This window comes from Perna viridis, chromosome 9, assembly GCF_037379345.1.
Source record: "Perna viridis isolate PV_CMFRI_1.1 ecotype Kerala chromosome 9, ASM3737934v1, whole genome shotgun sequence".
Classification (NCBI taxonomy): domain Eukaryota; kingdom Metazoa; phylum Mollusca; class Bivalvia; order Mytilida; family Mytilidae; genus Perna; species Perna viridis.
Window position 1 is genome coordinate 25,546,258 of NC_142453.1, and position 14,987 is coordinate 25,561,244.

Genomic DNA, 14,987 nt, shown 5'->3' on the forward strand with positions numbered 1-14,987 from the left:
ATAATTTTAAAAATAATTTCATAGTTGACACATAGCTATGGTTTTCTGGAGTAGAGCGATAACTTTTAAAATCAACTTCTCGATAAATGGCAATTTGAACACATATGATGCATAACGTATTGAGTTGACGTCACAATATATTTAAACCTGTTTGTGGTACATGAATCAGTGTTTTACATATATGAAATCAATCCCAACTTCTCGGCCAATCTTGGGATCGTTGATTCCGAGCATTGCCGGGATTGGCCGAGGATGTACCGATTGATATGAAATGTCATTTGCAAATAAACTGGTTTACAAAGATCAAACTTATTGGTTACATCTGGTGTCGTCTGTATCTACACGGAAGTTCCGTGGACGCTTCAAGGTGTTTGATATTTGTAAAGTTAATTTACTAAAGGATTGTTTTATTTTCTATGTGAAGTACATTAAGGTTTCATAAACCGCCAATTTGATGTACTATACTAGGGTGGGACCAGTTTCATACGTGCTCGTACACACTTTCTACTCTGATGTAGAATAAATTACATGTAATTACACGATTTATCAATAGTCAGTTTCTAAAAACGGCACAATGCTTACAAATTTGAACTTTTAAAAAAGCAATCCATTTCATTAGCCTAAGGGACATAACTTAAAATTAAATATTGTAACAGTCATAGCGTAATGTGTCTGATCGAAAGCAGTTTCAGACGGAATTTACTCGGTCCGGGAGAAATTTGCACATTTTCGTGTTGAACATATGGAGCAAATATGTCATTTGGTTAGACAATTTGGCAGAATTGTAATATATTTTCCTCTTTACTCAGTAGATCGTTCTTTACTAGTGTTTAACAGTAACCAAAATTACAGAGTGAGTTGCATACCTCAACGCTTTTTGTTTTCTACTGAACGGTTATTTGCTGTTATTCTACTGACATTTTTGTTTGATAATTTGTTGAAAATAAACTAACTTAGTCGGTGAAATATATACTAAATGATTCTTTTTTCATGTGCCATGCAATGACTTTGCTTTATTTCTTGTGTTCATTGAACCCAGCCAAAATATATATCAGAGACATATATCAATATTTAAAGATTCGTTTTGTAGGTTTCATTTGATACTGGACAACAACTCTTGAAAAAAAGTTAGAATTTGTATTTAACCAGTAGTCCTTACAAACCTCAAACTGAATGTGAATATTACATGTCAAATAATTTGTATTTAACTAGTAGTCCTTATAAAACTTAGACTGGATGTGAATAAAGCATCTCAAAACCCACCAATTTCACTTTTATCTCTTACTAAGAATCAGTTTGAGAACACATGACCAGTCTTAGGTTTTCAGGATGTTGCAGTTAGATTAATTGTACATGAAATTAGCACTTTCTGATTTGCTTTGATTCGATTGATTTCAGTGTAAGATAAATGTATGATTAAAAACAAATACAGATATTAAAGATATAAATACATAAAAGATTATTGTTTCATGAAAATATATCATCTGAAGACCGAAAAAAAATGTTTGTTCGGTGTATTTCTTATCTACACAATGAATCATTTTTACCATTGGCAGTGTCTGAATTGTGTATGGTCTGGTACTTAAAGATACTATATCATTCTGGCAAAGACGAAAAAATCTGTTTCAAACTTTGAAAACAGTTCATTTAGAAATGTCATATCACATGACTATACATTCTACTAAAATGAAAAATAACTGATGCAATATCAAATTTTATGAGTTCATTAAGAATTGGCAAAACTAAAAAAAATGTCTATTGAAAAATAACATAAATTTTCCATGTGCAAATTGTTTATTGCGCGAAGCATAGCCGGATTGGCCGAGGATGTACCGATTGAAGCGACCTTTGATTTGGATTATGTCCGAGAATTTCGAAAGGCTTGTCTGCAGCATTTAGTAAGAGAGAAATGGAACTTTTGCGGCTGCGTGGAGCTTGTACCTAACCCTGAATAATTCCGAAAACCTATCTAATCCAGACAGTTTTTGAAAATCCCTTTATATCAGTTCAACCGTATTTTGAACCTTGGTAAACGGAATACCTACCCAGATCGAATCATTGGGAGTCGTTTAAGACAAGTTTTACTGTTTGGCGGTTTGGAGCACCCATTAGTAAGGAACTTGACATTTTGACGAGTGTAGTGTCCGCCGTAGGGGGACTGAAAATGCAAGAAAGGCGAAGACTGTGAAACTGAAACAAATTCTAATGATTGAAATGAAATGCATGCTCTTCTGATATAGAAATAAATTTCTTCCTTTGACCAAATGACAGGCATGTCTAAAACATGTTTTAAAATGAAATCACAACAAATAGAGACACGTTTCATCACTGTAATTGTTATTAGTGACAGTAAAAATTATTCTTGGCCATGTTAAAAGTAGAACCCTGCGGACATGTTTTGTTGTTAATCATCTCAATGCCGACATGTATTAATTGTTTTAAATAAAGACAAGCCTTTTTAACGTATATCAATAACATTAAGTTAACAAATCGTTCTCGTTTATACGAATGATATTTACAATTTAATCTATGAGGGAAAAAATATCGTTTTTACACGAAAAGTGATTTATTAACAGCGCATGCGTCGTATATGTGATGTAAAGTGCACCTCCTTTTATTGACGTAATCGCAAACTGTCAATCAATCATTTATCTTGTAAAATGATGAATTCTGGATTAAGATAATTGTATAATTTATTTAATTTGCAGCAGCATGCATATGACAACCGGGAAATATGTGATCGCATCAACAGTTCTCATACTTATAGTGTTTCTGATGATACATTACCAAAACAACGGTGTCAAGAATATCCAAACTTTGACATATCAAGAAAATAGGAACATACATTTGGAAATTGCACGTGAATTGCAAAAAGAAAGAAACGACTTATCGCGACAGTTGAACGATGCTAGGAAAATAATCGGACAATACCAGTGCCAGGTAATCAAGTATCTTTACATTTCCATATGCTTATAGGTGTAAGTTGAATACGATTTTGAGAAAGAGGCCTTTAAGATAGTTTAAAAAAAGGGAGTTTTGAAAAAAAGCAGTTGCAAGTTTTCTCAACGGCATCCTTTTCGTTTTACATGTAACATCCCCCTTTTTGATGCTGTTGTATCAGTTTTATTGGTGGATCGTCGAAAGGATAAATATATGCATTTGTACTTGGCTTAAACATTAGACTTATTTTCAACTGTAATTATTTCATACAGAACGTAACAAAATATTGACATTTAAAACTTTTTGAGTTGAAAAGAAAGATTTTTAAACCGGTCAGACCAGTTTAAACCATTTCTTTCACTCCAAGCATGTATTAAAAATCAATTCTGTTTCAATGATCGACGAAACCATGATGAAATATTAATAAGATCTCGACAAACCACAAAGGTATACTTGTACATTTTGCATAAAAACAGAACAGTTTAATATAACCTCAAATAAGGCCATGCTATTTAATTTTCTTTCTACATATGTATATGAAATTCTTTTGTATGGTCATGATTGAACACGCGCCAATTTTGACCAGTAAGAAGCAATGAAATGTACCGGAACTAAAATAATAATTAATTAATGAACCGTAATAAAAGCGGTAGGTTTTGCGCTATAAAACCTCTCAATTTGAAATGTCTATACCAAGTCCGGAGTCCCAATGCGATGGTTTCGATTTGTTAAGTTTTCATCCTGATATTGTCACTTGTTTTACGGAATTTCTTTTACCATTGGACAATAGCATAAATTTTATCAGTGCGGTAAATTTGTAAATTCCCCTACATCTAGCACAGTTTTTTAGTATTTTCTTTCGAGCACTTGCTTTGAGAAGTTTTAGATAAATATTTTGACTCGATCTTTTTTGAAAATGTTTGATCAGGAAGATGTGAGAAAAATGGTTTTTGATCCTTTGAACCATTCCAATCCGATCGTTATTCTTTTCTTATAACTACATGTACATGAATACTTTGGCTCGATGTATGTGAAAAATAAATATTTTTTGCCGTTATCGTGGTGAAAGGGTAATCAAGGGAACCAAGGTTATAGCGGTAATCAACAGAATGTAATCCAGGGACAAAGACCAGACATGGAAAACAGACATACACAACAAAGAACATAAAGTAACTAAAATCATACATACAAAGTAACAAAAGTAAATGAGCAACTCGGACTCCACTAAAAACTGGGAGCTTGGACCAGGTGCACCGGTAGGGTAAAAAATATATAATTTCAATCAAACAACTCTTCCAAGTTGTAGCCGACATCTCACCCTCCTAAATATCAAAATGTCGTCCCATCAAGACCGACGGACACACCGTGATTCAGATGTTTGGTTGAGCCATAGCTGGTACTGGTACATGAAGTTGTTGTCTGTGTGCGACCAAGCTCTTTGGATCAATCCATAGCCGTAAGATCATGACGATATTCATAAAACATCCCTTGCCGAGATTTACCTCTTTACCCCTGTGATCTGCTTACTAAAGATTGAAATAGGATTTGGGGAAAAAAACTGAAGTAAGGATGTTTAATAAAAGCAAACCAAACGTAACTATTGATTTAAAGCGTACCAATCAGCAGCACAACCCTTTGTTCTAGTGCAAATAATTCAGGAATTTACCGAATCTAAATAAAATGATAGGTATTGAGTTTCTTTTTTCAAAATCCGGGCTATTAGCTATACTTTTTATACATGCTTTTTTCCCATGTTTTGCACAAAATTTGCAAAATTGGTCAACAAAAGTGGGGTCCAACCCCCTATAACCAGTCCATTGGATCAGCCCCTGGAGATGAAGTATTCATGGTTGGAGGACTGCATAGACCTGAAGTTGTGGAAAAAGACTTACTTTCTGGTATTATTGCATATAGTCCCAGTGGCAATTGAATGCAAAAAAAAAGTAAGAAATGATTGATGGCTCTGAAGTCTGTTTTAATCAATACTGCTTATAGACCAATCAGTTGTAACCCCTGGATACTTGTATTCTATTACCTTCTGAGGTCTTCTGAAAAAAAAATGATTCGCTTTCACACCATTAAAATATTTATTAGCTTGGCCTGCCAAAGTACACCGCAAGTCGTACGTGCTGACATATATTATGGTTATTAATTATCTACTGACATAATGAACAATAGAATTTATGGTAAAACATGCAATAATGAGATTTCATTACCTCGTCTAGTACAAGGTAAAATTTACAACGTACAAATACAGGATGTCAAATGAATCTTAAGGATGTAAATATTATCCATTTAAGATTTGGAAAAGTCTCCCGTACGAACTAAGAAAGCAGACAGATAAAAATCAGCTCATTAATACATGAACAGGTCCCACCCGCTCATATATTGTCTGTAAATCATAGGGCTGATTGTCAATATGCATCATCCTTCTTTTCTTCCGTTTTGTTCAGCTTTTGCTTACTTTTTCAGCTGAATGCCTTTGCTTTTCTTTTTATGCTGCTTTAGTTTCACCTGCTTCATGTGTGTATTACAGTAGTTCTTCATATGTTTAACCCCGATTGTATATACATGCCTATATGTCGTTTAAACATGTACATGTATGATGTTTGTATCGGCACATGTAGTCGGTATAAAAGTTCCTGAAAGCTTATGTTATTCTTACTTTTCTGTTATACTATAAAAGCAGAGTCTAAAATAAAAATAAAAATATAGCAAACGAAAAGGAAAATACTAATCCGCGAGTAAATTTCTAGACTACACCATTCCAAATCAAACCAAATCAAACGAAGCATAAAAGAGAAATTTCACAACCTTGCTAATTAAATGGTATTATGATCAAGTTTACCCAGTTTTAAAGTAGAGTAGAGCCGTATAAACCGTATAACCGAACGCTAATGCTTCAGTGATCCTGATACATTTTTACACTTCGATTTTATTCATTACTTTTTGTGTCATACATGTACATGATTGATTGACTGATTTTTTTTCTTCAGTTTTTGTTAAAGTAATGAAACTTTTGCAATAACAGAGGACAAAGTATATGAAATATTTGGCTCACAACTCGCTCGTTCTTTTTTCTCGCAGGCTAATGCTTTCGAGTATCATTCGATAAACAGCTGTATCAGATATATAGATCAGGCTAATAAAACATGTAAAAATATCGTGATTGAATGTTGAAAATCTAAGAAAAAATGTTGATGAATTGCTGACAATTGAAAGAAAGACAAAAAAAAAAAAACGTTTTTTACTAAATATATATTTCTTTAATTTCAGATGTCGAAGGGCAAAACTAACAAACTGGGTGGATGGTGTGAGGCTGCTAGTACTGAAAAAGGCGGACAACACATGACAGATATGAAACTTATTAAAGAGCTAAGTCAATTTCTACAGGGAAAAACTGTAGCCAGTTTTGGGGATGGACCAGGAGCTTACAAAAGAGAAGTTCTAAAACTTGGTCATGTCAAATCATTCGATTCCTTCGACGGGGCACCTTTTTGTGAGAAAACAAGTGAAGGACGCGTGCAATTTATGGATTTGACTATACCGCAGTATGGAATCCATAATTATGATTGGATAATGTCTTTAGAGGTTGCAGAACACATTCCGGAAAAGTTCGAACATATTTTCTTAGATAATATATTCAGGCATGCGCGAGAAGGAATTTTACTAAGCTGGGCCGTACCTGGACAAGGTGGCCTTGATCACATTAATAATCAACCATTGTCTTATGTTGTAAATATCATGGAGAAAAACGGATTTTATAGGGATGAAAATGCATCAAAAAAGCTTCAGGAATCAGCGCAACTTCCATGGATTAGAAGTAATTTGAATGTGTACAGACGGAAACAAATGGAACCTCCGGGAAACATTCTGGAGTCATGGTTTATATAAATTTCTTTTCTTAAATGTTTTGGGAGCAAACATTTGGTTTTAAGGGCGGTGCTTTAAGGATCAATTTGGAATAATAAAAAAATACGGGACTAATTAATTGCGGCAATTCAAATGTCCAGCACTACCTCTGGGTTAGGGTATTAAAAAGTTATCAAAGATTTTTTTAAGCTAAGAAATCAAAGGAAACATCAAATTGTATGCATGTTTTATCCCTAAAAACATATTTAGCTATCCAAGGTTTTTAGCCATTTTAGCTAAAATTACTTTTTATTGATATTTTATCTTTTTATATCCATCTGGCAGTTTCAACAACAAATAAAATGCATTTTGGAATAGTCGGTATCCGCCCTTTTGTGTTGACACTTGACAACGCAATGATATATTTAGAAAGTTTCGTTTTTTTCCGAAAATGCAACACTTGATTGATAAGCATCCGTGGAAATACTAGGATGTATTGCACGAACGTTTCCGCGGGCTGTTTTAATAATAGTATTATTATATAATAAAATATGTTTTACCTAAATATAATTTTAGGTACAGAGTTTGATCTCAATTGTGAGTATATCTGATCTTTGTAGGAGTATTATAAATCGGTATGTTATTAGTATAAAGATGAGGCTTGTACGTCTCGTCACATGACTTCGTAAATCCACGAAAATGGAAGCCTCATTTCATGGGGGTGACATTTTCTTCCCTGTGTTTTTATTTTGATAAATATATGTCCTGCCTTCTTTTTGTCTTCTTCTGCGCTCTGATTTTTATTAAATATACACCAAAAATATTAGGACAATGATAGCTCCTACTTTTTAATTTTTTTATTTAATTTTTTTTAACTCCAATCCAGCCTTTTATTTCAAAATTCATCCTATTCCCCGTACGAATCTAATGGCAGTAACCTAAAATATTGACTCTTTATTATTTTAAACTTCATAAAATTTTTGGCAATAATACGAAATAGAGAATTCTGATAACTATCATATTGATGTACCGAGAAGTTGCAAAATAAATACTAGCGGTTTTCGGATTTGAATGCTTTCCACAGAAATTCCGAGAAAAATTGACGAGACTTACAAGCCCTGCCAATGTTTTTGGGCACACTTATGATTTGAAGGGTTCACATTATTTGTTGGTATGTGTGTTAAAAGTTGCTTTGTTTGTTATCCTTATACGGATGTTGGTCGTGATTCATTCTTTTCGTTTTTTTACCCGATTTTTGCCAGATTTGGCGTTGACATATTGATTCAGTGGCCGCATACATGTGAGGGGTCTGGGATTGTAGTCCCCCTCCCATTAGGTAAGAAAATTATGTTAAATTCGTGCATCATTTGGGCATTTTTTTATTACATGTATGTCAGATTCATAATGGGTCAAAGTCATAGCATGATCGTCATCTAGAACACTGCATAATTGATATGCTTTGCCACAAGTGTAATTGTAATAGAAAATTCTATTTATTTTTTTCCCTGTTTCTATGGCTTTCTGTAATTTGTTTCCAATTTATTGTTATGTTGTGAGCTAGTATGACATGCTATTTTAGAATTAAAATGTGTTTTTAATGACCAGAAAATCGGGTTTCGGTAATTTAAAGAGGTTTGGGATTTAAAAAAATAACTATATACATATATCTTAATCGATGATTGACGTTTAGTAATGAAAACTTACAGTCCACATAAAATAAATCTGTGTTTCCTAACCCCCTAGCTACTACCCTATTGGTTCGACTAAAATAGTATACCCTATTTTTCATGTGATTTTTCAGTAAGCACTGTTGAAGTCAGAATGTTTCTTACATACTAGACTCAATGTTAAAATAGTAATATAAAGTCTTCCTACCTAACCCACTTTTTCTCAAAGGTGTAGTAGAAAACCTTCGATGTTTTTGTCTAAGTATTTGTATGTAAGTGTTAAAATATTTTTTCAATGTACTATAAAGTTGCATGCATCATATGTCACTATTTTATGTATAAATGTATGTTTTATGGTTGTCTTTGAATTACTATTATAAATTATTATTTTATATAGAAAATATGAAACAAAAAGTATGAAAATTCAATTTGTAGAATATCTTGAATTCGTTCTTTCACAAACGAAACTACCTTTCTTTAACGAATAACCACGTGATTGATGTGAGGGGAGACAATCCTTAAGTTATTCATCCAAAGTTTTATTTTTATTATGCCCAATGGAAAGCTATAATAGGTAGGCTTCCACCCCCCTTAATTTTATAGAGAGCCTTCAAACAGTTTGGGGTTTTGCAGTAAACTATAATATTTCAAAATCATTGGGGCACTCAGTTTTTTAGCACTGCTTCGAAAGTAGGATAAAAATAACTTTGGATATGTAAGAGTGGGTTTGACTTGGCATTGAAACACATTGGAAAATATTTGAATATAGGTAAACGATGTTTGTCCAAATTTCAACATGTCTAAAACACGTTTTGCCTTTTGATATAGTAATTATAAAGGGAACCAAGATTCGAGCGCAAATTAATAGAATATATTCAAAAGGTAAAGACTAAATAAGGGATACAGACACATACAAAGAAGAACATGAAATACATGTAACTTAAAACACATACAAAGAAACAAAAGAGAATTATCAACGGACTCCATTGAAAATTGGGAGATCCACTAAATGTATAGGTGCACTGATATTGTACCATATCAGTATTTAGGTTTACTACTTACACAACATTTAGATTATAATGAAATGGCTAAAACAGTAGCCAAGTCTGCAAATAGAGCTCTTAGTCTTCTTATAGTAAAGAGTAAAAAACATGGTGGTTTCCAATATCCTACATTTACTAAACTGTTTGAAACCCTGGTCTGGCCAGTGATAAACTATGGTTCTGCTATTTGGGGAACCAGAAATTTTTCATGCATAAACGCTGTCCAGAACAGAGCTATCAGATTTTTTATGGGGGTAGGGAAGTATACACCTAATGATACTATCAGTGGTGATATGGGTTGGAGACCTCCATGCACAAAACAATGGTCTAATGTTTTTAGACAGTGGAAGAGATTTACTGTTATGGAAAGAGACAGAGTTAACTATACAATTTTTCAATGGAGTGTAAATATAAATGAGAAAAACTGGTGCTATAAAGTTAAAGATAAGCTAAGAGAGCTTTTATAATTTTATAGACACTGAAAATGTCTTAAGTAAACGAGATGTTTCAAATTTAGAAAATCTTATTTTTGAGAAGTATATATCAGAATGGGAAAATAGAATTATTGCTCCAAGTGTTGGTAAAAAAATACGTACTTATAAGTTGTTAAAGAATTTGTATCAAACTGAGAAATATTTACTAAGTATCAGTTATTATAGATATAGAAGTGCTTTTGCAAAATTTAGGTGTGGTGTTGCCCCACTCAAAATTGAAACTGGTCGATACGAGGGTAAAAATGTCGAAGATAGAAAGTGTTCTTTTTGTAATGATTCTTCTATTGAAGATGAGAAACATGTCATAATGCAGTGTCCACTATATGCAGACTTAAGATTGAATTTATTTCAAGACATTGATAGATATAGTGATATATTTAGATATCTAAATGAAGATGAAAAATTTATTTACCTTTTTAAATCGGATAATTGTGGTTATATTGTTGCCAAAACCTGTTTTAATATTTTAAATAGAAGAAATACATTTTTATATTCATGAATATGTAATTGGTTTGTCATAATAAGAGACATGTAGATTTATAAAGTCTCTCATAATTCTTTTTAGAATGGCACTTGTTAGTGTTTTATACTTGTAACTATTGTTTTTATTGTATTGTGTATGTATATTGCAAGTGGTGAGACTATAATAAAATATTGAATCTTGAATCTATATTATGTCTAGAATTACACACCGAGTTGCTCATAAAGAGTCGTTTCTAGAAATTTCGAAAGATCTGTATTATGGCAATGTCTGTGTATGGCAGACTTTGAAAATGAATAATTTAACTCGCATTATGCTGGAAATTAAAAAAAAAATATCTGGCCTTATCATTGCTCGTACAACGTAAGAGGTTAAAATTCCGTTCATCCTTGGCACCAAGTCAGAAAATATGTTGCCAGACAACCTCTAACATTGCTGGAGTAGCCTAGTCATCATCAGAAAATAAAGATTCCGACTGACAGTTGCACGGAAATAAATATTCTGACCTTGGCTGGTAAATTGAAAATAAAAGTATATATTACATGTATTCTACTTCTATTTAAGCTCACCTGGCCCAGCGGAACATGTGAGCTATTGCGAACACTTTGCGTCCGTGGTCGTCGTCGTTAGCAGTGTTACAATATAATCCGGGTCGAGTGGTCGTAAAAATGTAATCAGTCTAACGATAACTTTATGCATGTATTCGTATTTATCCACACATCATCACCATCATAATAGCATGCATGTAGTCACCGATAAGCAGGTAATTTGAACACAAATCACCTATAAACATCACCCACCGACAAAACACAACCACAGCATACAATAGTTGTTTGCATCGTCTCTACAACGTCGACGTAACAAAGATACAACGTCACTAACAAAATACGAGAAATGCCTATCTCAGGGAGCACCGTGAGCTTCACTATACTTTTACCATCTGTGCGAGACTCGTGAGAATAGTAAAGGAAATTGATTATAACTCCTTTGCCACACAGGGGGGGGGGGGGGGGGGTCGGATGAAAATTTTTGTTTCGCAAGTGCGTTATTTATATAACAGCAGCATGCGAAATATACATTTGTATTTGAAAATCTGCCTTGTTAAATAATGGAGCAATTTTTTTTCAATGAATGAGTAAAAAAAAAATTTTCGCCAAAAATTTGAACAGTTATTTATTTTTTTTTCAAAAAAGATCCCAGTCCCAGTCCCCTTTTTCTCCTTGCGTTCAAAATGGTCGATGACTTTGTAGCACTTCGCCATTTGTAGCACTTCGCCATATTTCACAATTTTTAACCCTTAAGTGCATCTCTAGAAACATCCTTTTCATTTTTAGCGGTTCAGATTAATTTGTGCAGATACCGGAAATATTTCAGTTCTCCACCGATGGTGAAATATTTTACATATAATATGTGACGTAAATGAAATTCAAACGCAACAGCTGACAGCTGTGATTTCCAAAAGAGAAAACGATTGCCTTTCATATCTTAGTAAAGCCATGCTTCGATCTGGATAATACAATCAAAGTTTGTAACAGTGAAAATACACGTACGTACATACATCCACGTTTTTCCCGAAATTTTTAAAAAAACACATCAAATTCACTTCTTCTAATAAGTGAAAAAAATAGAGAAGACTCAAAAACTAGCAGAAAAGATGAACACATTTTTACTGAAACGTAATTTTAGCCTATATATTTGTATTTGTTTGATTTAAGGAAACGATGAATTTTCTCCGTACGTACAGTCACTTTTGTTACTTCCGTGACATGCCCTTTTTTGTTAGTATATTGTGGACCCTGAAAGAAAATAAGATAGTACATGTACATGTAATAACCGTAGAGCTCACACCGTCAGCCGAACAGCAAAGTACCTCTGTGACCCGAATTCATTTGATCCAATCTGCACTGAACAATGGGAAGATAACTCCGATTAGGGGCGTTTTAAATACCGCGCGTAAGTTTTCATCCTTGTATGCCTCAGAAAATCATTTAAAGTATTAATTATTAAGTAACTTAAACGGTTATTTAAAGTAAAATTCATGAAAAGAATGATTGATGTTTGTTTATATCCATTTTTGGAGTGAATTCATTGGACCAATGAGCGATGAGATTGAAATAAAATCACACTATCGGAAAACGAGATTTCCCTTGTTTACTTTATTACCCAATGAAAAAGCTGACAGACATTTAACACGTCATAATTAAAGATAGAGGGGTTTCTTTGTAGATTGACCAATGATCTTTGACCATCTAAGGGGATTAAATGTTTCAAAGTCCGGATCACCGTTTATTTGCAAACATTTGAGACCACCGAAATGGCATGTGCACGTCGCTGTCAGTGACAAAATCAAGCGCTATCTCGCCAAAATACGTGTTGATACGCACAATAAATGGTAAATTGGGACCAGAGCATGTTTATTCAGGTTAGTTATGCCACCCTAACATATCTTGTGCATTATCTTTGATGGGATTAGTCATGAAATGGTTCAAGCCCTCCCCCCATTTTCCACGCGTATGAAAGAAACTTCTCTCGGATTTTGTAACACACAATCTACGTTGAAACAGCCAACATTGTGTTTGGCAATGTAAACACTCATTCTTATCATCAGTGTACACCACGTATACACATATATTTTCCCAAAATGCAAATTGAGTTGCCTCAGCCAAGTCAGAATGGTCCATAATTTTAGTGTCTTTATTCTTTCTGCGTACATACACCAAATAGTTTGAAATATACTATAAAAATCCCTGCATACATTATTTATATATATCAATAAAAATAGTCATTCTAATTCTCTTTCACCAATGATTTTTTAATATAGAAATGAAATTCTATGAAAATATCGTTTCACTCATTAGAGCTTTGGATATTTGGAAATGCAGTATCCCATTTTTCATTTCATCATCATTTCATGTTCATTTTATCATCCACTTCATGTTCATCGCCTGGATATAGTTGAAATATTGCGGCTTGGGCTTTAAACCCCAACAAACAAACAAACAAACTTTTATTTCATCGTTTTTGTATGTATGTCCGATTAATTTACAATACGAACATTATTTTTCTTGCCATATTGCGGATTTTCAGTAATACAAGCATAAATTGTTGGAGTCCATGTGTCTTTCTGATTACAATTGTCACCAGATAACGCGGTATTAGTTTATATACTGAAAGTTTGCTTACAAATTTTATTGACACAGAAGTTCCTTTATCAAAGTATCAACTGACGATGGTTTTCTTATAAAAACGTTGTAACTATATGTAATATCAGAATCTGGCTAACCGTTATAAAGCATAGTTTGTAATAAGTTTAACGAACAATTCCTCACATTTGTTTCAACTCTACATATTGTTGAATACTTTCATTTTGATACATAGAAATATATCTCAACTTCATTCTACAAATTTCGGCACTTTCCTTATCACCAAAACGAGCCTTCAAAGCCGAATACAATAGTGAAAATCATGAACAGTTTTATATGGCAAATATGATATATATTCTAAAGCATTACCTCTCAGTGTAGTAATTAAATAATAAAAAAACATCGTTTGGAGACCAATTGTAACGATTAACAAAAATCAGGCAATTCGTATGTATACATATCAGTATTCATATTGAAATATTACATAACCGAATTTCAATTTTTCACAAAATACAATACTACAATAACATGATTAGGTAATCTAAATTTAAATTTATCATTGATGCTTATAATACAAATGCACCTTAGTTTTTTTTAATAATTTGACGCTAAATAATCTATATATAGTATTTGCTCTTTGGATTTAAATCAATCAACAAAAGTAAAACATTTACACTTCTCCATACTCTTTCTCTCCCTTTTTTGAAATTCTCCGGAGATTAAAAAAACTTTGTATAAAATATCTCTCTTAACGCGGTCTTCATTGCTCATCATCCGACCTATCTGTGGTCAAATTTTTTGCCATGTTGGAGACATTGCCCTATATGGATTGTTTTTGCTTTGTATATGTTACTAGTGTTACGTTAAAAAATCTTCTCCTGTGGCACTACTGGACAAAATTCAAAGAAGGTGGATGTGATTGTTCGTTAGGTATGAACGTTAGTAATTTTTATCATAGAAAAAAAAACGTAGCTGCTTTTTCAAAGAATAAAATGAATGTGGCTCATTAAGCCAGGTGAACGATTCGGGCTCTTTAGAGCTTCTAGTCACAATTTAACCTTTATTTAAACCATTTAAAGAAAAGAAATGCTTGGACTCTCATTTAAATATAGTAATAAATAATCGAGCCAAGGTTAAATTAAAAAATAAATAATCTCACTTGCATCAGGCTGAAAACAAATTTTCTGACCTATAAAAATTAGCTCGTCTCTCATTCAGAATATATATCGATAGTTCGTCCCCTAAGAAGCATTCCATTTTCAATCAACCAGGTTAAGAGCAATAATAACTCTTGATTTGGTTAGCTGAGTCCGCCTTCAATCTTACAGGAAGTCTTACTAATTACACAGAGTAAGGTTCTTTCTTCA

At 33.1% G+C, this 14,987-nt stretch overlaps 1 protein-coding gene, 1 long non-coding RNA gene and 1 pseudogene across 7 annotated transcripts in view; 2 read left to right on the forward strand and 1 right to left on the reverse strand.

The window, feature by feature from the left end:
* Positions 1 to 6,834, forward strand: part of LOC148607503 (uncharacterized) — a 60,702-nt gene extending 53,868 nt beyond the window's left edge. For 5 of the 6 annotated variants that reach the window (XM_088544405.1, XM_088544409.1, XM_088544406.1 and 2 more), the window contains 2 exons: positions 2,709 to 2,940; positions 6,217 to 6,834. In XM_088544405.1, coding sequence (XP_088400531.1) covers positions 2,713 to 2,940; positions 6,217 to 6,834 — 846 coding nt within the window. In that variant the 5' untranslated portion in view covers positions 2,709 to 2,712. The remainder of the gene's footprint in view (positions 1 to 2,708; positions 2,941 to 6,216) is intronic. The other variant, XM_088544404.1, reaches the window with a different exon arrangement.
* LOC148607504 (uncharacterized) lies at positions 4,895 to 11,315 on the reverse strand. The gene is made up of 2 exons (XR_015915008.1): positions 11,047 to 11,315; positions 4,895 to 4,988 (listed from the first exon to the last, which is right to left on the reverse strand). It is a non-coding gene; the product is annotated as an uncharacterized LOC148607504 (long non-coding RNA).
* Positions 9,469 to 10,662, forward strand: LOC148607505 (uncharacterized; annotated as a pseudogene).
* Positions 11,316 to 14,987: the final 3,672 nt, after the last annotated feature.